This window comes from Branchiostoma floridae, chromosome 4 (assembly GCF_000003815.2).
Source record: "Branchiostoma floridae strain S238N-H82 chromosome 4, Bfl_VNyyK, whole genome shotgun sequence".
Classification (NCBI taxonomy): Eukaryota; Metazoa; Chordata; class Leptocardii; order Amphioxiformes; family Branchiostomatidae; genus Branchiostoma; species Branchiostoma floridae.
Window position 1 is genome coordinate 20,570,095 of NC_049982.1, and position 26,637 is coordinate 20,596,731.

Sequence of the window (26,637 nt, forward strand, 5' to 3'; positions counted from 1 at the left end):
ATAGGCAAGGAAGTTGCTTTACTCACCTGCATAATACCCTATCTGGTCTATAGGCAAAGGAAAGACGCCTTACTTACCTGTATAATGCCCTATCTGGTCTATAGGTAAAGGAAAGACACCTTACTCACCTGTATAATACCCTATCTGGTATATAGGCAAAGAAAAGTTGCTTTACTCACCCTATCTGGTCTATAGGCAAAGGAAAGACACCCTACTTATCTGTATAATGCCCTATCTGGTATATAGGCGAAGGAAAGACACCTACCTTACCTGTATAATGCCCTATCTGGTCTATAGACAAAGGAAAGTTGCTTTACTCACCTGCATAATACCCTATCTGGTCTATAGGCAAAGGAAAGACGCCTTACTCGCCTGTATAATGCCCTATATGGTATATAGGCAAAGGAAAGACGCCTTACTCGCCTGTATAATGGCCTATATGGTATATAGGCAAAGGAAACACACCTTACTCACCTGTGCGGTGTCTTACCTGGTCTGTAATCAAAGGAAATACACGTTACTCACCTGTACGGTGTCTTACCTGGTCTGTTATAAAAGGAAACACACATTACTTACCTGTACGGTGTCTTACCTGGTCTGTTATAAAAGGAAACACACATTACTTACCTGTATGTTGTCTTACCTGGCCTGTTATAAAAGGAAATACACGTTACTCACCTGCATGGTGTCTTACCTGGTCTGTAATCACAGGAAATACACGTTACTCACCTGTACGGTGTCTTACCTGGTCTGTTATAAAAGGAAACACACATTACTTACCTGTACGGTGTCTTACCTGGTCTGTTATAAAAGGAAACACACATTACTTACCTGTATGTTGTCTTACCTGGCCTGTTATAAAAGGAAATACACGTTACTCACCTGCATGGTGTCTAACCTGCTCTGTAATCAAAGGAAATACACTTTACTCACCTGTATGGTGTCTTACCTGGTCTGTAATCACAGGAAATACATGTTACTCACCTGTACGGTGTCTTACCTGGTCTGCTATAAAAGGAAACACACCTTACTTACCTGTACGGCGTCTTACCTGGCCTGTTATAAAAGAAACACACCTTACTTACCTGTATTGTTGTCATTTATTAAGAAGAGAAAAACAATTTGTTTGTCAATGTTAATAAAGGTACATTTTACAATTGAAATTTTCTACGTCACAACTAAATGTTATAAAACATTTCCTTTCTGTACTCAGAAGAGGAGCCCGCTCATGCCATGTTCCAACATTTTATTAGACTATTAATAGCATGTGGTTACATTTTTCTGCACACAAATAATGCAATGAATATTGTTTATGTGTCAACCCCTTCCAATACTTTAAAAATATTTAGGAAGTGAAATGAAATACATTTTTGTATTTGAAATAAGTTTGTACACACTGTAACAGATAATCATCTAATCAAATCCTCATTGTAACAATGTTTCTGTGATAAATAAAGATGAAAAGTCCAGTTTGGTGAAGAGTTATTATTATAATGTAAATAGTATTGTTAATAATGAATAGCTATGTTTTTCTAGTATTGGTTACCCGCCCCTAGTCAGGTTTATAACACTAATGTGCCTGAGCCTTTTGTACATTAATTGGGCACTGAGGAGAATCAATATCCATATTTGCACTAAGTTCCTCAAACCTGGGTAATTATGGCACAGAAAAAAGGACCACAATGTAAATATCAGTCAGATGATAGCACTATGAATTGAAAATCTTGTTCAGAATTCACTCTAAAATGGTTGTATGATAAGCTATGCTACAACAGTCCCTGCCGCGATACTTATAGAACAGTCCCGCAAGGAGGTCACATGACTAGTGCCCGCCATTTTGAATTGCCATTGTTAATGTATGGCAGTATCGGCGCCGTACATTTTGACCAAAAACAGGGACTTAAAATGCTTGTAAAGCACGGGAACTCCGTACACATCAATGGGACACCATCTTGAACATGTTTGTGGCGGTAGGTTTAGGTGTAGTTGCGCAACGGCTGATATTTTTGTGGATATAGTGGGCATTCGCTAAAAAGACATTTTGCTGGGCGTTCGCTAAAAAGACCATCGAGAATCGAAAACTTTGATTTATGTCACTTCGGGTCGATGGATTGACTTGAAACTCAGGATTAATACATGGGAGCACAACGTGGCCATATTCCAAGCAAAAAAAATGAGATTCGTGCAGCGCGGACTTCTCTAGAGTGGGCGTTTGTGGGCATTCGCTAAAAAGACCCTCCCTTTGGTCCGCTGATAACATATTCAAAAACGTATATAAAGAAAGTGTTTATCATGCTAATAGCTAACTTACCATTCTTGAAATTTTTGAAAATAACTGGCAGCATTAAAAGAAGCAAACACAGAAAAACCATTACAACAATGAGAAAGCTACGGAACATTATCTAATACATTTGTACATGATTTGAGTTGGAGAACAGTTTAATTCTCATTGCTTAATCAATCAAGTCAGATTTTTTACTTTCACGTAATTATTTGATTCGTGACATTGCATGCCACAAAATCACAGCTTCAAACCTAAAATGACTATAAAGCCAATAGCTGCACTGCTCAGGGTAAAAGTTCCATTGATTCATTACAGCTTGTAAGAACCCTTGCAGCAACTCAACTCTATGGATGACGTCCCCCTCCGACTCCAAATCTAACTAATGCGTGACCACAAAAAGACCACTATAAGAAAAAAACAAGATGCCTAAATTCTCAAATTAGCGATCACAAACATGTACAGGATTTGAAGCAACAATAGAGCCAACAAGTCATTTTTCCTCTATTCAAGACGTGCAGAAAGTGACACCAACCAAACAAGATTTCTATTGTTATTTTGTCATGTGGACTATTGTTTCAGGGGAGCAGACGAAAATCAGTGTACCCATGGATGTTATCCATAGAATTCACTTTCTGTGGCCTGATTGGAGCAAGCCAGAAACATTATCAGCATCATTACTGGTAACAGACACCTCCAGCTTTTAGATTCTTGAAGCCCTATCAAAACCCTCTCCAGAAGCTGAGCCCCTGGTGAGCACTGTCATTACTCTGTGAGGAAAGTTGATCCTTTGTTGACACAAACTTAGCAGGGGACTAAGTAACTGTCATGCTCCATTAATTCAGCAGCTCTGGGAAATGTGTAAACTGTTTTTCCTAGTGAAATAACTTCTGATTCTTTGTCTAGGATTAAAAATGTGTAATATAATATAGTTTCTCAATAATAATTTGGACCAATGGGTACTTTAATCTGTTTCCCTTTCAGGTATAATTTTTGCCTGCCTGCTAAATGTTTGACCTAAGAAGTGTCTGGCATTTTTGCATGTAGGAGGCTAACAAAACGTTTCTTCATTGGTCTGATCTCATTGACTCTCATTAAGGTGTGATTGGCTCCAAGCAGAAGTGAGGTAGGTACTGACTGTTTCTCTGTCCCTTCCTCATGACCTTCCTGCCAGCCTGGCCGGCCACCCAGCTGTACTCTGCCAACATCTCCTTGTAGGCTGGATACTTCCCCACATCCTACACACACAGACAGGAAAGTATGATTACCAGAAAACTCAGTCAGTCAAAGCAAAATAAGTACATTTTTTCTGCTGCATAACCATTACTGCTCTGGTGCCTAAAAAGAAAAATCATAAAGTCTAACAAGGTTTATGTTACAAATATCTAAATACACAACTTGTACACCATTTTGCTGCATGGTAATAACAGGTTGAATATTTTTCACCCAATTGTCTACAAATATCCATCAGTGTGTGCTGTGTATAATCAGTGCTACCTTGATGGTCATGGTGACGTGGTTCTGGTGCCGTAGGAACTCCACAGCCTCGGTGTGTGTGATGTTCTCGAAGCTGGTCCCGTTAACGTCCAGTATCTGATCACCTTCCTTGATGCTGTTATGTTCTGCCAGGCTGCCAACATCCACCCTGAGAACAACGGCTCCGTTTACTTACACACAAGTTTACAACAAGAACCTGGTGCTGTGTTTGAAGACAGCTGTGACCACTTTTTACTGTACTTTGTGTATTACCTGATCCTATCCACATATGGACATAATAACCACAGTAAGTCAAATTACTGACTGTCTCTTACTGACTGTAGAAATGTGGCAATCACACATATGTTTTTGTATTTGGCACATCAGTAAAAGTTCACTGAAATCCTGGTCTTTAGAGTTACACAAGTCATGTACATGTTAGTGTCAGGAACGTCAGGGCTCTAATGCCCAGACAAACATCTTGGAAGTATGTGAAAATTGAAAGTGCCCAACTGTTGGCTTCTGGAAGTTAAAAAGAACTACTTTCTCCAACCTTGCTACAGGGTTAAAGCTTTAAACGAACTGAGTATAATGTATAGATAGTTGTTTGTTCTGCTCACCGTGACACATAGATGCCGACCCCGTACTCGCTGCCGCCACGGATGTTGAACCCAATCATGCCCTGTTTGACCTTGAAGTTGACCTTTTTCTCATCCCCATCAGCGAGCAGCCTCATATTGCTCCGTGTTGTTGGCCGTGCTGTATCCTCACTGCCCTCTACGATTTTACGTTTTATTGTATCGTACCTGAGAAATAAATAAGTTAATGTATAACAGAGTCCATTCCAAGTCACCATGAGGGTTTTTAGGTGATATTTGTAATTAGTCTGAATTATTTTGAATAAAAGAATATCTGAGCCACAATAATTAAATTCTTTTACAAAAATTGACTAAGAAAATACTCATCTATTTGAATTCCTTTGAATATCTTGAACATTTTGAAAGTAACTGTACAAAAATATCTTTATTTAGAATAATTGTGAAACCTCTGTGTGATTATTTCTTATTTACAAATATTTATAAACTTTGCCAAATGCTAAAATTAGTTTATTGCCCCCATAAAAGTAAGCCCTATTGTTGCATCTGTATATTTTTAGATTACACTGCTGGGCACTGGTGGATCCTTTGTAGTGGGCCATTGTTGCATGGCACCCAACCATACTTTGCAAGGATGTGTGAATTGCTATCTTCCCAGCCCACTGAACCATTTACAAAAAATGGTAGAAAATGTTAGATAATGGTAGAATGCTGTTATCATTTTATTTGACAAACCGACAATAGCGAAACCCATACAGTCCTACATTTTCACTATTACCAAGAAGCGAGAAGAAGCCGAACTTTTGTGTTAGACTAGATTTGTGACACTTTTATATGTTTATATCCTGACTTGTTGTGACCTGTACTTAGCTCGGTTGGGCAAATTGTGCAATAAAGGTCTTCATTCATTCATTATTTAGAAACCATTAGAAGTATCCAATTCCAATTTTACAGGACCAGGGGAACATTTATAAAGTTGAAACAATGTTAAGAATATTTCTGAAGTATCAAATGTCCTAGACATATAATTACAAAACTTTAAAATCAATTCTAAACAATGGCAACAAACATCCGCACGGTGTCTTGGAATGGACTCTACATTGCTGTCCTTGGTGCTGAACACAACATCTTCTAAAATACATTTGTACTTCCTATTGAAGTTTTTTTACCTACTCTGCCTAATTCTATCATATTTAATGCTATGTACCTACTGTTAAAAAGGAGGTTCATCTCACCATGACGTTCTCTCACGTGAGAACTTAAAGCCAGGTATCTTGCCGCAGCGCCTGATGACCAGTTTGAGCCGGTTGCTGCCAGACAGGACCTTCACGGCACTGCTGATGGCAATGTTCTCAAAGCTGACGTTGTTGACCTCCAGAATCTGGTCACCCACTTCCAGGCCAACACGCTCTGGGGACAAAGGTCAGGGGTCATACGATGTTAGAGGTCAGTGGCTGCATCACTCCAGAATATAGAACTGAGGTTGCATGTTTGATAAGCTTGACATGCTATCTACCGGGAACTAGTGGTGCGTACCGGTTCGCCGAACCGGACTTGGACTTGCTATAACTTTCGGTTCAAGTCCGGTTAAAACCGGAACGTCGAAAACCGGTTTTCTGGAAAACCGGATATCTCTTTCTTATTGTATACTAGTATCATCTAAAACAACGCTAGATGCCTGTGTAACTTTATAAATCGCAGCCAACGGGCCAGAAAATAACGTATTTCTGCGAAAATAAATTGTCCTACCGCCATAAGCGGGCCAAGCACATGGTCGCGCCACGGGAACCTTCTTTCAAAATCCGGCAACGCGGCAAAAATGACAGGTTCACTTTAGCAACATTACCCATGAAAATAAAGTATGTGGATTTGTTTATCTCCTGGTATGAGTTTTAAGTCCCATATCTTCTGAAAATGAAGAAAATTTCCGAGATAAACAAGCTAAAACAAATCTCCGGCGACTGTTGACATTTGCCGCTTGCCGAGATACTTCACTGAAAGCATGGGTGAGCAGCTTGTTAAAAAGAAATACCGACACGTTTTATTAAAAAAAAAAGTTTAAGTTCATAAACTTATTTTATACCTCCTACCTTCATCTTTGTAACGAATAAATTTACAATTAATTTGTAAGGTTAAATGTAGAGTATAAAAACACCGCACGCATCCTTTTCTACCCGCATTACAGTAGGCTATCCTATTGACCCCTATGACCTCGCAAGCGCCATTTTGAAATTTCGGTCGTCAAAAAAAAAAGCGGAAAAGGTCGGATTTTGCCGTGATTTCCCGATAGTTTTCATTAAAAGTCGATGTTTCTTCAACTTTGAAAATGATGCAGTCATCTTTGGCAATATCTTTATAGCATGCGGCCCGGTCGAATGTGGTTGCGGGCGCCGGAGACGCAAACTATGTGTCGCCTAGAGCAAGTCGCTTTATGCTTGTGTCTATATGGGAAAATTAGCGACCATCAAAAACCGGACTTATAAGTCCGGACCTGAACCGGAATCTTTGGACTCGAGTCCGAACCTGAACCGGAACGTGAGCTTAGGTACGCACCACTACCGGGAACACATAAAATAATGTGCCAACTTACCTGCTACCCCTCCTGAATCCATCTTGCTGATGTACACCCCCAGCCCATGCTCCGACCCACCTCGGATGCTGAACCCCAGACCTTCGTCTCCCTTGTTGATGGTGAACACATGAAAGCCCCCACCGCTGTCTGAGGTGTTCAGTCCATTAGTGCCTGAAATAATCAAATTTGCCTTATTTCAAATGTCCTGTCCCATAGAATCTCCAAGCGTCCTCAAACACATGGATCCACACAATTACTAGTATATCTATTGGTTCTTGGTAGCAACAGTTGGATCCCTTCCAACATAATTGCAATTGGTTGCTTTCTTATTCTATTCTCTTCTCTTAGGCCACACCAATTTAATTTCTTGGTTCACGGATTCGCTCGCTCCTATTTTTTGAAAAAAAAAATTACCACTCAGCAAATTTTCACCATTATTGAAAACATTCACCAACTTTCTGGTGTAGCAAACATAAAAACTGACACTACTTTTGTAATTTTCAATGAACAGGTGCTGTTACTGTACAGTAATAGTGTTTTTGTACTTTTTTCAAGCTGAAATTTTTTTCTTTATGTTTTGGATTAGCCCTTACCTTTACCCCAACCATTTTACAATTTTTATTTTTATTTTCATTTCGCCCTCTCGCTCCATATTTTTTATGAAAAAATCCGTGAACCAAGAAATTGAATTGGTGTGGCCTTAGTGGTAAACATTTTCTATCCTGTTAGAATCACTGTTGTCATCTATCATGAATTAAACCAACTAAAATCTTAGGTCCCCAGGCAAATCCTTATCTTATGGCAGATTATGGTTATGTAGCCAAGAATTGAGGATTTTGTTCCTTTACATTCTTCCCTAGTAAATAATTATCAAAGTATGATAGGAACCTTCATGCATTACAAAACCATGCATGATGTGGAGGTATTGGCATTTGATGAAATGTTATGATTGCCAAAGGTACTGTTATCAAATATTAACAACTGAATAGGCAGCAAAATCAGAAGTCAAGATTTCATGGACAAAAGCATGCAGACTCAAAATGAAGCAGATGGGCACCTGGATGTTTCAACTCAGACTTCTTTTCATCTGGAAAAAATGCCACAACATGAAGATTTTAACATTAAAGGTGGGATGGTGGGGCCTTAAAATTTCTGACTGGTACATTAACGGCTATACAAACTATACAGAAAACTGGAGGTAGAACATCTTATGTGGATTCCAGAAACTTGAATGAAAGTATTAGGGATGTGAATGGTTAAGTTAGCTTTGAATGAACGAACAGGAAATTGAAATGAAGCTTTAGGAGAATGAACATAACTCTGGTACCTAAGGTAGGATGCTTGCCATTGGTGTCTGAAAGGAATAAAAGTCTTATTTTTATACAATATTGTGAGGCAAATAGCAAGATTTGTAACTAGAGGACAAAAAAGTTCCCCAAACTGCAAGTTGTAAAACCCAGATGAAGAACTTTACAAATACCCAAAGCCCAGTCTTAGCTTAACCAAGGGTTTATGATATAGTGGCACAAATGGTATGTTAAGGAAGTCATTCATTAACATTTGGGGTTCATCAGGATACAAAGGTCTTGTTTGCTTACTTAAGTTTCTGTGGAATAACACTGCCAGCTGCCTTAATTACCTGTATCTTTGTGTTACCTAGTAACTATACCCATGCTGGCAGTATGCACCATGTACCTTAGGAGTGCCAGTTGCCCAAGAAGAGATAGTCTTCTGCATGGGGAGTTGTTCTATCAACAAATCCGTAGTATGAATGATAATCCTTGCTACTGACCTGCATGGCCATTAACCATGGCATTATTGGGCACCGCTCCTGCCCGTTTGACGTGCTGGCTGGCTGGACGGATGGGATGCGCCATCTTGTGATACGGCGCCAGTCTGTCGAAGTGCGGGAGGTGTTGTGGCGGAATGAGTTTGCGTATCTCCTTCAGCAGGTCCAGTTTCTGTGGTGTGTCCAGCACATGGCACAGCTGGGAGACAAGTCTGTCCACAGCCTGGAAACACAGATAATAGACATCATCGGAGAAGAAAATAGTCCGCTTGTATTGACGGTAAGGAAAGTGCTGAGAGTTGGATTTAGGAGCAAGACCTGCCTATGTACCAAGAGGCTTAAAACTGTTCATAGGTACTTTAAATCTTGAAATGTTTGTAGTGGTTTCATCATTCTAGTTTTTGTCATGAACTCTCTAAAGTAAACCTGCATTTTCGATGGATTACTGTTGCACTACAAAATTGTTTCACCTGAGAACTAGTTAAACCTCTGAAACCTCCTTTCCCCTTCTACTGTGACATCTAAATTTGCAGTACCTTGTACTGCTGGTACTCTGTGACATCACATCTAAATTTGCAGTACCTTATACTGCTGGTACTCTGTGACATCACATCTAAATGTCCAGTACCTTGTACTGCTGGTACTCTGTGACATCACATCTAAATTTGCAGTACCTTATACTGCTGGTACTCTGTGACATCACATCTAAATTTGCAGTACCTTGTACTGCTGGTACTCTGTGACATCACATCTAAATTTCCAGTACCTTGTACTGCTGGTACTCTGTGACATCACATCTAAATTTGCAGTACCTTGTACTGCTGGTACTCTGTGACATCACATCTAAATGTCCAGTACCTTGTACTGCTGGTACTCTGTGACATCACATCTAAATTTGCAGTACCTTGTACTGCTGGTACTCTGTGACATCACATCTAAATTTCCAGTACCTTGTACTGCTGGTACTCTGTGACATCACATCTAAATGTCCAGTACCTTGTACTGCTGGTACTCTGTGACATCACATCTAAATTTGCAGTACCTTGTACTGCTGGTACTCTGTGACATCACATCTAAATGTCCAGTACCTTGTACTGCTGGTACTCTGTGACATCACATCTAAATGTCCAGTACCTTATACTGCTGGTACTCCTTGAGCACACTGTGCAGGTAATCCCTGTCATCGTCCAGCAGCAGCTCCTGCGCTCGCCGGTAGAACACCTTCAGGTGCTGTTGTCGTTGGATGTCCCTGGTTGCCATGGTGATGACTGGGAAGCTAAAGGTCATCAAACAACATCTCAGCTTCCTCCTGTAGGGGATGTGCAAAAAAGAGTGATCAGTCGTGTTGATAAGTCATGACAAATGATGTCAGGGTTTGGGCTACAGAAATGCAGTCAACTGCTGTATGCATCTGAAGAAAACTACTACATGTACTAAACAATTATTGAATTCTTTTGAGGTGGACAAGTTGATCAATTACATTTTTATAGCTATGGTTAACAGTTCTTAATTAGTTTAATTCAAGAAAAAATAGATGATCTGGGAAAGCAATACAGTAACTGATGATGGTACGGCTTAGAATTTGACTTGTAAACTGCTTAGCTAAGCATTATACATGACTAATACTATCACAATCATACCAATACTTAAAATCCATCTTCAAATTTTCTAACAGCGTCAAGCCACATAAAGGCTATGTGGAAATATACAACTAAAAGTCAAACAAGAGTCCGTAGGACAAAATTCCCAGTGAAGTATTATGGTGTTTGCAGTGTGGCTGAGGTGATGTGCTAAATGTCAGATGTCTAGACGTATCCATCAGAAAGATCTTATTCGTAGGTATGAAGAAGTAAAGACAAAAAGAGGAGATAAGCAATTACCATGCCACAAAACCATACTGCAATATTGATGGCCTGTCCCAAAATACATAGAAAATAGGGGTGACTTTTTTATTTATTTCATAACTTCACTGGATAACTAGATATGTAGAGAAAAGTACTGTATATAAGACTAGTCTACAAATCTACAACACTTCTGACACGGCAGAACAGATGAACAGAAGCAAGGGTTACAGTCTAAAATCAATATGTTATCATGTGATCCATTCAGGCCTGCCACACCTGTTTAGAAACACCTGTCACAACTGGTTAAGCAGGTGACAAAAGACCATGCAGTCACATCCATCCTACATTTTGTTACATGTAGTTTTCATATGATAAAAAATGGATCAAACCTTAAGGAGTTTCTTGAACTATAAATCTATACATTGTAATTTATTCCTACATTTTAACCATTAAATACATGACATGTACATACCCTTCTCACTGTGTCATTGTACTCAGGGAAGTGTTTGTACAATGTATAAGTGGGTCAACTGACTTATTCATAGCAAAGTTCAGGGCATGAATAATTGATGAAGACAGAGAAACATCGCTCCTGTCCTGATGTCTAATGAGGTCAGTTGCACCTGATCATGGGATGAGACATTTCAGTTTAAAAGCACTGTGGTACCAACTCTGTACCAACGATCTCAACTAACCAACATCTACTGTAGTTTATATCAACATGTATACAACAGATTAGATACCAATATGTACCATAGACTTGTACCAACATGAACCACAGAGCTGTACCAAGATAGAGCTGTACTAACTAATCATATCATATCATATACCACAGAGCAATACCAATATGTACTACACCACTAAACTCAAATACACCACAGTTCTATACCATCATGTTCTACTTAAGTGTCAGCTATACTTGTCTGCTTGTACCTGTAACATATGATGTAGACTAAACCAACATGTACCACAGCTACATTTCAATATCTACCAACTAGGGCTGGGTATCGGTACAGCGTACCGGTACAAAACCGGTTTTTCTTATTGGACCGGTCCAGAAAATTAGGTGGACCGGATGTTGGACCGATTAGAAAATTAACATATTATTTGATCAGGCATTCACACGTTTTGGCGCTTGCAGTTGGAAGAAAATGACAAGAGTGAAGTAGAGTAGAGTTTATAGTAATTTCTACCAAGGTTTACAGTCAATCGTACAGGTGCAGTTAGCGTTGTAGGATTTTAAAACGCCAGTGTAAGTCTAATACTCCACCAAACAGATTTCTTTGTAGTGAAATGGACCATTGATATGAGTCATAATGAATCAGGTCCAGGTTCAGGTCCGGACCTGGACCTGATCCTCTGGACCTGAACCGGACCTGGACCTGAATTTTCTGTACCGGTACCCAGCCCTAGTACCAACATACCACAGCTTTATGATATACCAGACACTTTCTACCCAGAAGGAAGATTGAAGTGATCCATCTCCGACATGTTTCTCAGCTCTTCTACACAAGTTACAAACGACTAATGTATGTAAGAACACTTTCACTCAACCATTGCCATGGTAACAGAAAGCCCACCTACACATGGAGCTATCCCACAGCAGCCCATCACCCAGCCTCCCTACCCTGTGATGTATCATTACTGTGGACTGCCTCCTCGCACAAACACAGTGGGGGAGATGGTGGAATACGCAGCTTTGACATGGATTGCCATGGCAACCATTGCCATGGTAACATGATAGCAAACTACCAATGCTAGTATAACTGATGTAGTCTGCTGTGGGACTGGCATGATTGCAATCACAAGTCATGTTGTACGCTGATGACAGATTGTTGTAAAGGCCCCAGTGGTACTTAGAGTCCTAGTTCACCAGGCGGTTATGAATAAAATACATGGTGTCTGCCGTCTTCAATTATTCAGCAACAGTCGAGATTGCAGACCCATTTCTGATATAATCGTTCCAAGTCAGGAAAGTCAACAGTCACAAACACCTTTGCTATCTATCCTGAAGCATAAAATATTTTACCTGTTTCTCTTCACTGGCTTATAATTAGCGTTAGATATTAAGAGCAGTTTGAGTGGTTTCTTCAGACACTTACTTCCAAGAGTGTGGTCATTTAGGAATCAACTTAGTTGCTCATTAAACTCTTAGCGCTAAATTGAGATATTTCAGACTCAAGAAGATATTTTGATATTTGATATCATTTGATGCAAAAATGAGCCTGTCATGAGGCAACTTTCAATTCATTCAACTTTGACTTGCCCTTGCTTAAGGTAGCCAACACAAACCCAAGATATAGTTTTAAAAGAGCTGCCAGTATTGGAAAGTACTAGTACATGTAGCTACATTATTACTGACAAACTTAGGAAAGTGCAATCATCAATTTAAACTTCATTGGTGTTGCAGACAGTAGACGACCTGCAAAGGGGGATTTTACAGTTTGCACAATGTACAAAAGACATAATTCTGAGTTGACTGGACTTTCTGACGGATGAAAAACAAATTTCTTCAAGGTCAAATGGCTTAGTAGCCAAGTGAACAGAAGGAAGGTGGTTAAGCTTGTTAATGGAGAACAAACAGAAAAAGTCAACAAGTCGGCATAACTGTCATTCCGTAGTTGGTGTCTAAAGATTCTTTTTTTTCTTGACTGTTTAAAGCTTTTATGAAGGATACAATGGATTGTATGTGATAAAAACTACCAGGTATAAAAACTGCTTGATAGATTTTTAATCAGTATAACAAAGACTTTCTCCTAACTTTCCAATTCCACATTACAATACTTTACCAGAACATTTAGCCTCACAACATAAAACTCTATCCAACTTGTAAACATCTCAATCTAAAACTTTATCTCAGTGTCTAAACACCACAATATGAAACTGTACCCCAACTTCTGTGCACTGTAAATGAAATGTATTGAAATGTTTTAATGTCATAACATGAAAATTTACCCCCAAACATTCCAACATAATGCTTTATTCCAACTTTCAGGTAACAGAACATTAAAACTTACGTATATGTGCATTTTAAGGCACGTGTATACAAAGAACAAGAAAGAACTCAGACATCAGTGACACCCAGTACACACTTGTTTGGAATCAAAGTACTGCAGAGTAGAACTTGTTTGTATCAAATGTGTTTGCTGCTCATATGTTCTTTTCCCCTAAACTATCACAATATAGGTGCTGCTTAAGCTTGTGTTTCATAGAAGGTCTTTTGCCAAATCTAGCAGGTGTACAAAAAATGTAGGTTAGGTCAATTCAAGGCCTTGGTCAATTCATTAAAACAAGACTTTTTCAATCTGTTATTTTTAACTTTTAGAAATTGACCATTTGAAAGAGCGTAGATTTGGGTATAGCAACATGTCACACTTTTAATTGACAAGAACAGTCAAGTCACAACAAAAATGCCCTGTTACCTTGCATGAAAGTGATGTAGATAAATGCTTGTTCGAATGTTTGCATTGGCTGATAGGCTTCCAGGGAGCTCCGAGAGGTCAAAGATCAAACACTCCACCCAGTGAAGTGTGAATGGCTGGTAACAAAACAATCAACGCTTCCCATCAGGTAACAGGGCCGTGAGGTTGCCAAGGTCGCTCACCAGTGTGTGCCATAGACCTGTTATAGACTGAGTCAGGAAACCTTTTGTGGTGGATGGTAGTAATTACCCCTGGTGGAGGAGATAATGGTACATCCCTGGGGTCTATTTAGGATACACAAACACAGCTGCAGGGACTGCCCATTGTACTGACAGGGAGGAGTGGGAAGAAAGGCAAAAATTGTAGATATATGAGGGGAAGAGGATGGAGATAATATGAAAGATGTTCTGTCAGTGTCAGGACAACTTAGTTCATGACCAAGAGAAATGGACTCTGCCTAAATCATATTGCGGACCATCCCTACCGAGCTCACGTGTCTGCCTGTAACAATCACATAACAATGACAGGATGTCTGTAACCTTGAGGACTTTTGTAGCCGTCATATATTGATTTGTCACAGCTGGCATCAGTAGACAGGTTCTATAAACCAGAACAGTTTGCCAAGTGATGAGCTTGGTGAGATACATGTACATCTATATAAGTGTGCCCACTACAGTTCTGACAAAATCATGGACATTGTGATGGTTTAAGTGTATTTGCATTTAATTGCATGTGTTTGATTGTATAGAAAAAAATCATTCTAGTCCAGATGAAGAAAGCTAATAATGGATTGGAATAGCGTAACATAGAATGCTTCTGTGTCTCTCTTTTCTACTGACAGCATGTCTTATGTCTTATTTTGTACCAGGTAATTTCACAACATAGTGACAATTTGTGCAAATCAACCTTGAACATTTCTTCATTGACACAACAGGGATATGAAACCTGAAGGGCCATAAGCAGTTATACAGACAGCAAGTAACGTTTTTAGTACAGCAAAGGTTTTCAAAAGATTCAACATCTGGTATATACCGGAGTGGGTCAAAACACCAATATAATGTTGAGCAATTCATTTCTACACCACCTGCAGTAAAAGAAATGTTGAAAGGGGAACATCAACAACTAAACTGACATGAGCCTGATTATATGACAGGCTCCCTATACTTCTGGGCACAATACCTGACAGGTGGTTTATTTATGCCAACATGGCTGTTAGTGCCATGTGCCCATATAAAGGTCACTGTTGATTGGGTCGTAGGCAGATGAGGAGGTTTTGGTCTGTGTTTAATCTCCACTTCAATACGTATTAGCCTGGTAAGAAAAAAAGATAGTGAAAGTTGAACAAAGTCTACTGTTCAATGTGTCAAGAGTTAAGAGTAAAGTCCTCACAAGGATAGTCTGAACTTTGTAGCCCGTGTGGTGTACATGGCTAGCTGTGTCTACATGGTAACTTTGTGTCAACATTGTAACATTGGTCTCTAGAATTGAAGTCAATCAAGCATGTCCTTTATCTGCACACAGCACACAAAACGTACTGGGACCGACCCTGCATTCCTACTGTAAGCTGTATAATTCCATTTTGTATTCATCCTATCTAACAACAACAAAAAACAAGCACATGTAGCTACAGTTAGAGACAAAGCTGCCCCCCCTGATTCTAAACAATTTCCTGTCAGAGGCCATGGCCTACAAATGAATATAAAGTCATTAATTTGATGCCAATAAAGATGTAATACTTTATCAACACTGGGTTTAGATAGAATGCAGTATGGAGTATAAAATTTACTTCACATATTAGAAACTCGCAATTTTAGCAATTACAGACCAACACAGGAACCAACAGCTTTAAAAAATAAGCTGTGTCATTTGTGGGGCTAATGACATGGGTTGTAAGGCACATGTATCAACAAGCAGTCATTCCGTTGTTACCTGGGCATGTTTACGACTGAAATGGTGCAATAACTTCTACCTGATGCATGCCACCTAGTGTTTGCCTGGAAACAATCAATGGGGTACATTATCATTTAGCTGGCCTCCTAAAACAAACTGGGATAGCACTGCTCACTTCATAAGTTATCACATCTTTTCCTATTGGCCATCTGAAGTTATCTGTGCAATATTGTATCTTAGTTACAGTAAAAGTAACAAAATATAAGATGGGTTACTAAATGACTCATGATGTACTGTCCAGAAAAACAAGTCAAAGATAGAGATGATACCAGATCTTCAAAGGCAATGTCAAAAATTTCAACATCAGCTGTATGGAGACAGGACAGGTGGATCTCAGAATCAGCAAAAAAGGACAGGTAATGCATAATATCCACTTTGCAAAGGATTGTTATGATATCATGAAGTGATAAAGACAACTGTGGCAGGTGGAGTATTTGCTGGCAACCTGAAATAAATATTTTCTGAGCTCAACTCCAAACAATTGTTGTGATATTATTCATTTTGCTGTATAATGTTCATGTGCAAACTGTTCATTTGTTCATGACTAAAATAAGATGTATTTTGCCATATAAATCCTCAAATGAAGTTGTACTTAAGGAAACCACTTGAGATACTGCACTACATCATTTCCCTAAGACATTTTAAGAGGCATACTCTTCAAGAATGTTTGTTCGCTGTAATGTTACACTAATGCCACAGCACGTTCTCAGCAAATGCCCCCCTCCCCACATAAATGTTTCTGCCTAAAGCATTGGAATGTGTGCATATCACGTATCATACCTTTTCATCAACACGTTAATAACGTCGGTATTCAGTCAGAATTCAACGCTAGTAGCGATTATGTGTGAAGTCAAGGTGTCACACAGGACAAATGAATAACTCTATGTGAGTACGGAAGTATTTATGGAAATGTGCTGCAACATTTGTACGATGTACTATTGATTATTTGTTTGGTACCGCGTCCTCTTCTATATTAAACCATCCTGCCCTGGCCACAAAAACGTCTCCCGGGATACCGAAACTTCTCCTGTCGTCTGATCCTGAACAACACCAAATCCTCACGTCCCCGGCTGGCTAAGGACACCAAAACCAGCGTCTGAGAAGCCGCCAATCCGTGTATTTGTTGGGATAGGAAAGAAGCTGGAACCGTAACAGTAGCAGGTTAAGCTACCTGGGGAGGGGTGACCCCGCAAGGTGCAACATAACGGTACTCACCTGACGTAAACTCGCCGCTTTAAAGTCGTCTGACAACCATGTTCGCTCCTGGATATCCTCTTCTCACATTCTTAACAGGTTTCTGGAAACACCTACCTCGCCATATCTGAGGAAAAATATACAAAGACGATGCTAGAAGCGCCGAACAATGTGGGTTGTTTTGCAGAAGGTAAAACTAGAACCGCTTCTGTCCTCCCCGGTCAATAGTGCAGCCAACCGTGACGTCAGGACAAACAAACCCGCTGATTGGTTAGTCCGCGGGCGGAACAACCACCTGTTGACGCGGGACGTCCCGGACAGAACAACGGCCTCTAGTGGCAAGATTGGGAAGTGCAACAGATGGCAACAAATATAGATTTTGATTTTATTTATTCGCACATTCAAAAAGAAAAAAAAACAGATCATTAATAGGGCAAAGAGCAAATGTTAGGATTTAAATTTACACGTATATCTACCAGGGTATGTTTTCGGTAGCGTTTGTATGTGTGTGTGTGTTTATGTGTTTGTAGAAGACCAGCATAACTGGAGAACGCTTGGATGGATTGTCTTGATATTTGTTATGTGGGTAGGTCTTTATAGACATTGAAACGCTTAGATTTTGGGCTCCCTAGCGGCTTTCAATGGTACTGCAATGGAAATTCCGGGTTTGATATCTCGAGTTCTGGACATGCTACGGTCGTGATTTTTGAGGGAGAATAACCCAAGAAGGCATTAACGGATCAGCGTGATTTTTGGTATGTAGATAGTTTAAGTAATGCTTGATTTAAAATGTGTACGTCTACTATTTGGGTTGAGGAGCTGATCAACTAATATAGTTTATGCCAATGAGGCGCTTATTTGCATAATCAATGTCACACAGATGATACACTAATTGTCAAGGTAAAATCATTTGGCGAAGGCATGGGGTCATGGGGACTAGTTGTCAATGCATTTCAGCATTTCTCACACTTGTAACAAATTTTTGTGTGATTTCAAATCAGATATACATTGATCAAGGTTTTAATCCACACACACACACGCACGCGCGCCTGCGCGTACGCACTCTCACTCACACACTAACACGCTCACTCACCCATGCACTCTCACTCACTCACTCACTCACTCACTCACTCACTCACTCACTCACTCACTCACTCACTCACTCACTCACTCGGTTTCGTTCGTTCGTTCGTTCGTTCGTTCAAAAAGTATTGTTATAGAATTCACAAGGAGGCATTTATTTAACAGTTACCAACTTACACCACGTCTTAGGTAAACGACGGCCATTTGATTATGTATATATATATATATGTCCTTGAGTTGGCCCATGATAGCGCCCACAATGGACAACAAGGCCTGGCACCAGGATGTACCGACACACGGGCCTGCCAACTAGTCTCTACAATCCATAAAAAAGACCTCAATCAATAGCAGAATCAATGTCTGTGTTATGATAACTGTATGTGTTTACGTTATTATAAACCATGTTGAGGCTTCAATAATGTAAGATAACGCGGCCGCTGATGCGACTAAACAGTGTCCAAACGTTTGATTTTATATATGTGATACAAACCACTTTGGTTGATTATGTTCTACGTTCCCGCAGCATCTGGTGTGTAACGCACGCACGTGCTGACGCACGGGGGTTTGGTCAGATGCGTGCGTCAGAAAGTATTGATGGGCGTCACTGCGCAGAAGGACATGTAAACGTACACACTAGCCAGAAAGTTGTGAAAACATCGGTAGAATAGATATCATAGCACAACCAAAAGAACCAAGGACACATGAACCAAAGATTCTCCGTGAATCATTGTGTCTAAATGTTACTAAAATTAAAGGAACATTCTATCCTTTTCTATCGTCTCTGGTAGTGGATAACAATATTGTAAGTCCAGCCTTGCGTCCCCTACGATCCAGACGAATATAGATTAACAACGATGCTTAAAAGATAAGGAATTTATTTTCTACATGAAAGATCACTTGACAAATCCCAGAGATATTGCCGTATAATAAGGAGCTACGACACTACGACTCAGAGACCAATGATGGACAGCTGTCATCAGTAGTATAAAGAAAGCATTGTACAGAAGGATGATGATGACAGAAGGACACATAAACACAAAAATCCGCTAGGAAGTTTGGAAAATATGAATAACATATGCCCTACAGCTCAATCAAGGATAGCCAATTATAAAAAATTTAAGGAACATTCTATCATTTACCCCACTGGATTTGTCGGGAACTACAAAATGATTTATTGTCTTTTTGGCCTCTAGGAACATCATTTGATAATCCTTTCAATCAGTGCTTCTCTGGTACTCTGGTGCATTTGTCTATGACAAAGCCTCTTGCCATTCTTTCCAGGTGTACCAGACACACAATAAGATGCTGTTTTTCTCATTCTTCCCGCTTTAGTTGCCTCCCGGACCATCGATTTATCAATACTATGGAGCATTGTACAGAAGGATACATAAACACAAAGATCCGCCAGAAAGTTTTAGAAACATGAATAGCATAAATATTGCAGACCCCTCAAGGACAACCCCTTGTCGGGGGTGTTACAGAAATGATAAAAGTAACAAGGCCACAGGCTTAACTTACACTAGTTAAAGTTTACTTCATGTTTACAGCCCGCTGAAAATCTATCGTTTTCATTCCAAGACGCATTTCCTCACAAAGACACAACACACTGACGCCTATATCTAAAAGTATTCACAGCTGTCAAAAAGGATGGCTGTTGGAGTTCATAGTTGAATAGATTTGTTTCTCTTGAATTGATACTTAACTCTCCTCACCCAAATCGCAATTCAGCTAACCAGCTGAAACGTTTTTACAAAATAAAATCATTCATTCAATCATTCATTCACCCTACCTATGTTGTAAACAACCTCCACGTCGTTTGAAATAAATGTTTGCCATGATTGAAAGGACTGACATCTGTACTTCATTCTTCAGAAGTTGAGAATTGCTTTTTATCTTGTTAATTTTCAGTTAATTTCTATCATATTTCAGATGGGCTCTTTCATGCGGACATTGAACCATCTTCAGTCTGCCACGCCCACAGTTCCACGCTGGCACTATCCCGTGGTATAAATAATATCAAACTTATGGGATGACATCATATTCCACCAATCACCGACCAGTTCAGACGTACGTAGCAGGCCGTTAAGAGACCGATCCTGGAGTCGCTCCCCCAGACTTGTCCTGTACCTACCGAACATCCCAGTCCCGTACCCACCGGACGCTCATCCCGTCTGGTATCGTCCTCTGTGGTGTTGGAAGGTCTGAAAACCGTTGTGGGCACCTGGTCGTCGTACGCCAGTGGCCCCGGAGACTCTTATCTGTTCTGGTAAGCACGTTCTCTTTACAATTTGCACTGTGCTCATATGAGCTAAAACTTAAATTTGTTTATTCCACTCAAATTTTGAGAAACGTGTTCCCAAGAAATAGGCAGCGGCAGTTAAATTGGGGGAAACTTTGCTCTCTCTATTAAGTCAAAAGTTTTCCGACGGCTGCCGAGTAAGCTTTATTCATCAATTCAACTGCCCATAGCACAGAAATCGTAGTAATTTTCCTTACACATTTAAAGCCAGGGCATAAATGTAGACTAAACCGCTCATGTCCCAGCAAACTGGATGCCCATTCCGTTCAAAAAGCTGATATTACCCGCTATCGACAAGGAAAATCATGGGACCTTTTTTAAATCAAGAGGGCAGCCTCTCTTAACTGACCATAGAAGACTACTCTGTCCGCCAAGTGACCAAAGGAACCCCTGGCTAAAACGTATGAATGTACGGCCTCATCGACAGCTGACCAGTCGCTGACACTATCAACAAGAAGCCCATGTCAAACTGCTGCACATGAAAAGGGGGCCAACTACTGGTACTGATATTGAGAACGCACAGGAAGACATACTGAAAGCTGACTACAGACTAAGGACCTGTAGTCAATATTAGATATATTACTTGTTTTACTCATGCTTAATACCCCAGCAATATGCTGTCCCTTTCCTGACCACAAACGTTCTGCAAACATGCAGCCCCCTCCTCATCAAGACCTGACCAGTGACTGTTAACTGTCACCGATCCTGCAGTCAGACCGACCCGAGTAACGGGTCCTCTACCGGGGCTGGATATCACAACTATAGACGTCTTAATGTGAGACGGGATCACTCGCAGTAGGGCAGCTTCGATTGGCTTCAAAATTCTTCAATGTAGTTTTATGTGTATCTGCATTTTACTAGATCAAAATTGACTGAGTTCCTGTGGACATTGGAGTCAGGGGGCGACATAATCCCACTCCGTATTAATGGTATCCATCAGAAAACAAGGCACATCATAAATCCTTCAAAAGTTCAACTGAAGGAGCTTGCTACCATGTTGTCATGAGCTTGTCAAAATCCTGGTAAGTATGAGGGTGTGCGATGAAACAGATGAGTTGGATATTTCAAGAATCAAAAATTTGAAGCATGTAACAACTGCTTTCTCCATGTTTAGCCAGAGTACATTTTAGACGAAGCTATCATATGTTTACGTTAGATGTGAAGATCCTGCTATTGATTTGTACCGTTTGTATTGGTGGTTATATTGTGTGACTATCTGTTTACAGTGTCCTCCTGATCATCAGAACCTAATCATGTGGAAAGGACTTCTCCTGTCTTTGTGCGGCATAGCTGTCTGTGTCATAGGGGCAGCCGCTGGTGAGTTTATATATGTATTGTGATAACTAGTCATACGTTACAAAAGAGAATTTTTCCCAGACGTTTACGATTATCATTTCTACCCTCATCAGGCTCGTTAGGTTTTCATGCGTAATCAGTGACCTGCAGGTAAGATAGAGGTGAATATTACCAGCCATGAACCATGTAAATTTTGACATCATGTGCATAATAGTTTTCTAGAATTCTGAAGAGGAAGAACTATGATACTTGCCAGATGTGAAAATTTTAAGTTATGTATTATGCAATGATATAATATGTAGTTTTTATTGATGTTGTAGCTCTAATCAAATAGAGGTTCAAATGTTTTTATTCATTGTGTTATCTGTGTAGCCAGTATAATCGCGCATCGGCTTAATAAATCAGCTAATGATGATGGTTCTAATCTACAACCTAGAGTTCCACGACCTCATATCTTCGCCAAATTATATGAACCTCTTTGACTGATATACTTTAAGTTTAGTATTATAAAATGTTCCTTATTTGCATAAGGTCGTCATTGGTATAAATTAACAGTTGGTCTTCTTCTCTACCTAGCAATATGTCATCCAATTACTATGCTGTTCAAACTGTTAAAGCTATTGTAGAGATCATTTCGTCATAAATTATGTAAATAAGACCATGATTCGTATGGTTTATGTGCTATAATTTTGATCTTAAGTTAGGTTTCAAATGCCGTTAGAACAAAATTCCCATCATTTACCTCTAGTATTATGGTATTTTCTCATTAATTATGTAAATTATGTATACATTTGCATAACTGGTGTCTACTGATATTTCTCTCTTTTTCAGTTACATATGTCACATGTTTGAAAGTCATGATTGTTAGGCAGGCACATTACCTCATACATGTTATTGTCTGAGACAATATTAACATATTCATCACAACCTCATGATCATGCGAATTTCAATTCATTCGCATTCAAGTATTCTTACACCCAATGCATGCTTGTAACATCTCTTCATGTTTGATAACGTTTTGATACTCATATCTATCATTAAGTATATTTCAGAAATTGCATAATGAACATAATTTTGATACATACTTAATATATGTAGCATAGCAGGGGCACGATATTATTGATCGTATCTCTGCTCACGGTATGTTAAAGTGGCTATGATGATATAGAGTGATGATGAACTCTTCAAAGCCGCAAGTGTAACTCTGGTGAATTCACTATGCCAGGAAAGGAAAAATGCCCGACAAGTCAATCTGTCTGCCCACCTACCAAGATGCTTAGGCCTGGTACCGCCCCTTGCGTTACAGTCTACACAGCACCATTGCCACTATATCGATTTGTTTCAGGAACAATCCTGCGTCCTCTATGCGTTGGATTTTCCATCTTTGTTGACGGTCTACGTATCCCAGGATTTGATAGATCCCACTGGCATGTCTACTTGTCTTCTTATCAAATAGCCAAACCAGCTTGGACGTCTTGATCGGGTTGCGTCTACGGCTGAGCGTTCCACCTCATGTTGTGATCTTACGTCAGCCTTTTAAATATTGTCTATTAGTGAAGTATGCAAGATGGCTCATTTTGAACATGATAGCAAGATTAGCACTAACTTTGGTTGAAACGTCTGAAAAATCTTGATGTCCTTATCACCCGTTGTCCATTGGTAACGTAGCCCAAGGACATGCCAAGACATAGTTTGAAACCTACTGCATGTAACTAAATTTATTATAAGAACATGCCACGGTCACAGATTCCCCATTCGCATATTCCCTTTTCTTTATCTACCTTAATGTCATTACACTCCTTTTGATGGTTACATTCTTGGTTGTTTGTTTTGATGGTTGGTGTTTGGGTGGGTTAGTTGTTCGGTCCATTGGTCGTTCGGTTGGCCGGTCGTTTGGTTGGTACCTGGGTAGGTTGTTTAGTTGGATTGGGATGATAACCTTGTGCTTGAAGCGAGATACGTTTGAAACACGGTAACGAGAGCTGGGGGCACGTACTTGGGTTATTACCTTCGCCACAATGGCAAGGTTCTGTTTTGAGTGCTGTGTCTCATCTCTATATGTAGATCAACAACATATAACTATAGTAGCTGTGGATGGACATTCATGATATTTGGCAGTTGAGTGGCAGTTGCAGAAACGAAGGTCCTGTTCGAAAACGGTTCACCTGAAGCTTAACGTCGGCACTGCAGCGTGGCGAGTGTGTGTTTTTGGCGACGCCTGATGGGCGAGCCTAATAACATAGTGAGCGACCGTTTGCAAAGAATTCCAAAAACTCCACAGGAATGTCAGGAATGCCAAAGTCCGCGCGTGCGTAGTTGCATCATGCCGGACTGAACCATTACCTCCACGGGTAAGCTTTCCAGTCGCAGGGCACATACCGGTATAGGCCTATACGTGTGCACAGCAGTGTCTTCCGTATTCGCGCATGGCGATTTTTGACTGATCGCCGTGCAAAATTGAGAAAAGCCTAGTAGGACTTCAGACGTACCAGAATTGTATAAGATAAATAAATAATAAATAATAAATAATAAATAATAAATAATAAATAATAAATAACGAATAACGAATAACGAATAACGAATAATGAATAATGAATAATGAATAATGAATAATGAATAATGAATAATGAATAATGAATAATGAATAATGAATAATAAATGATAAATAATAAATGATAAATAATAAAAACTAATAAAAAATAAATAAATAATAGATAAATAATGAATAAATAATAAATAAATAAATAACAAATAAATAAATAAATAAATAAATAAATTGATAAATAAATAAATAAATGAATAAATAAATTGATAGATAAATAAATTCTGGGTTCGTTCGTGGTCTGTGTCCAGGAGTTTGGAACGTTTGGTGGCCTTCTTCACCCTTGATATCTTTGTTTCAAAAATGCAAACCGATGTGTGAAACAAGCATTGTTTGAGCTTAAATGATGTATAACATGTGGGGTTGTGAGATAGCGATGTGATAGTTACCTTCGCCAAGAACGTTATATTTTGGGTAGCGTTTGTATGTGCATGTATGTGTTTGTAAAAAAACACCATAACTCGAGCGCCTGGATGGATTGTATTGATATTTGGTATGTGGCTAGCTCTTGTTGAGACCTACCCACGATTAGATTTTGGGTCCCCTAGCGGCCTGTTACGGTATTGCAGCAGATCTTCCTGGTTTGATATCACGAGTTCTGGACATGTTGCGGCTATGAATTTTAAGTGGTAGACAGCTCTTGAAGCCGTGAGTAATATAAGTGGTATAGGTTTGGGCTCCCTAGCGGCTTGTTTTGGAACTGCAGGACAGGTTTAGTATCAGACTTTGAAAGGGAATAACTCAAGAAGGGGTTGACGGATTGTTAGGATTTTTGGTATGTGGATAGGTTACGTGATGCTTCATATCAATTATGCAGATTGAAAGCTAATTTGCATAATTAATTGGGAAATTGTCTAAACATGCTCAATTCAATTATAGGACCATCGCAACATGTGACCATTGTAACTGAGTAAGAGAATATTGATAGATAGATATTATGCAAAATAAAGACCTAATTTGCATAATCAATGAGAAAATGCTCTAATGTCATTGTGGTAAGCTAGAGAAGATGATCAACTGATATGATTTATGTAAATGAGGGTCTGTTTTGTAAAATCGATGAGAAGCATTATTAGTTCACCTTTCACTCACAAGAGAACCCCTTTTGACAGCAATGCTCTCTGAACATTAATCGCCAGGCGAATGGAATACGACTATTAAAACCCATTAATAACAACAATCTTTAATACTAACCGTCGCCATGGCAATAATTTTAATTGCCACACTTTTTTTTTTTTTAAATTCATTCAACACCAAAGTACAAAACAAGGACAGAGAGGTAATACACTCTAGCAGTACGCTAATATTCACATCACCTCTCAAAAAAATAAGATAACTGACAAGAACAAATAAATGACAATATCAGAACAAACAGTTCACAGCTATTTACATATAAGTCAGGTTACAAGGTAGTTGCAAAACGTTTCGTATGTACAATATATAATTGTGTTAACTGTAAGATGCTGCAGTTTGTAGAATGTGACAGGAAAGGTGAACCCCTTAATAGTAGATGGATACGGGCTGATTCGGATAAACTATTGAAGTCAAGAGTATTGACTAACAGGTTCTGTAGATTGCCGAAAAAATCAATTCTGTATTGTTGATATGTAGGGCAGTATAACAAAAAATCGACACCCACAGTTACAGTGTGTTTGTGTGTGTGTTTGCATACAAGATAACTCGAGACATTGTGGATCATTTTGCATGATTTTTGGTAGTTATGTGGGGGTTGGGTAAATGAAGGTCAAGCTCGATAATTGGCCCCCTAGCGGCGAGTTACGGTACTGCAGCGGAGGTTCAAAGTGGGTGGTAAATTTTTCTCAAGTGCCAGGTTCACGATTTTTGAGTAGTGGATACGTCTTTGGAGGAAGTCGAGCAAGTTTGGGCCACCTGGTGGCTAAGTCGTGCGGGGATTGGTAGATAGTCATAATTTGGGGGATACAGGTACCCTATAGATGATTATAACATAATGATATCTTTATTTATGCAAAGGAATGTGTCATTTACGTAGATTATGAGTAAAGTGGGAAATATTCTATTAAAGCTTTGATTTATGGTTGATTGGTTGATTGGTCGGTCGGTCGTTTGGTTGTTTGGTTGGCTGCTCGACCGGTTGGTTACTTGGTTGATTGGTTGGTCGGTCGGTCGTTTGGTTGGTTGTTTTACTGTTTGTTTTTACTTGGTTTGCTAGTTGGTTGTTTGGTTAATTGAATGGTTGGTTGGTTGGTTGGTT

General features: G+C 39.5%; 2 protein-coding genes across 2 annotated transcripts in view; one reads left to right on the top strand and one right to left on the bottom strand.

Annotated features, from left to right (window-relative positions):
• LOC118413620 (PDZ domain-containing protein 7-like) overlaps positions 1 to 17,367 on the bottom strand; it is a 27,048-nt gene extending 9,681 nt beyond the window's left edge. The window contains exons 1-11 of the mRNA XM_035817145.1: positions 17,146 to 17,367; positions 9,867 to 10,023; positions 9,251 to 9,268; positions 8,718 to 8,937; positions 8,253 to 8,279; positions 7,983 to 8,012; positions 6,944 to 7,096; positions 5,589 to 5,763; positions 4,378 to 4,563; positions 3,779 to 3,926; positions 3,420 to 3,519 (exon numbers count right to left, since the gene is read on the bottom strand). Of these exons, the coding sequence (XP_035673038.1) occupies positions 3,420 to 3,519; positions 3,779 to 3,926; positions 4,378 to 4,563; positions 5,589 to 5,763; positions 6,944 to 7,096; positions 7,983 to 8,012; positions 8,253 to 8,279; positions 8,718 to 8,937; positions 9,251 to 9,268; positions 9,867 to 10,001 (1,192 nt within the window). The 5' untranslated portion in view covers positions 10,002 to 10,023; positions 17,146 to 17,367. The remainder of the gene's footprint in view (positions 1 to 3,419; positions 3,520 to 3,778; positions 3,927 to 4,377; positions 4,564 to 5,588; positions 5,764 to 6,943; positions 7,097 to 7,982; positions 8,013 to 8,252; positions 8,280 to 8,717; positions 8,938 to 9,250; positions 9,269 to 9,866; positions 10,024 to 17,145) is intronic.
• A 2,918-nt stretch (positions 17,368 to 20,285) lies between these two features.
• LOC118414110 overlaps positions 20,286 to 26,637 on the top strand; it is a 28,594-nt gene continuing 22,242 nt past the window's right edge. The window contains exons 1-2 of the mRNA XM_035817891.1: positions 20,286 to 20,473; positions 21,733 to 21,823. Coding sequence (XP_035673784.1) covers positions 21,760 to 21,823 — 64 coding nt within the window. The 5' untranslated portion in view covers positions 20,286 to 20,473; positions 21,733 to 21,759. The remainder of the gene's footprint in view (positions 20,474 to 21,732; positions 21,824 to 26,637) is intronic.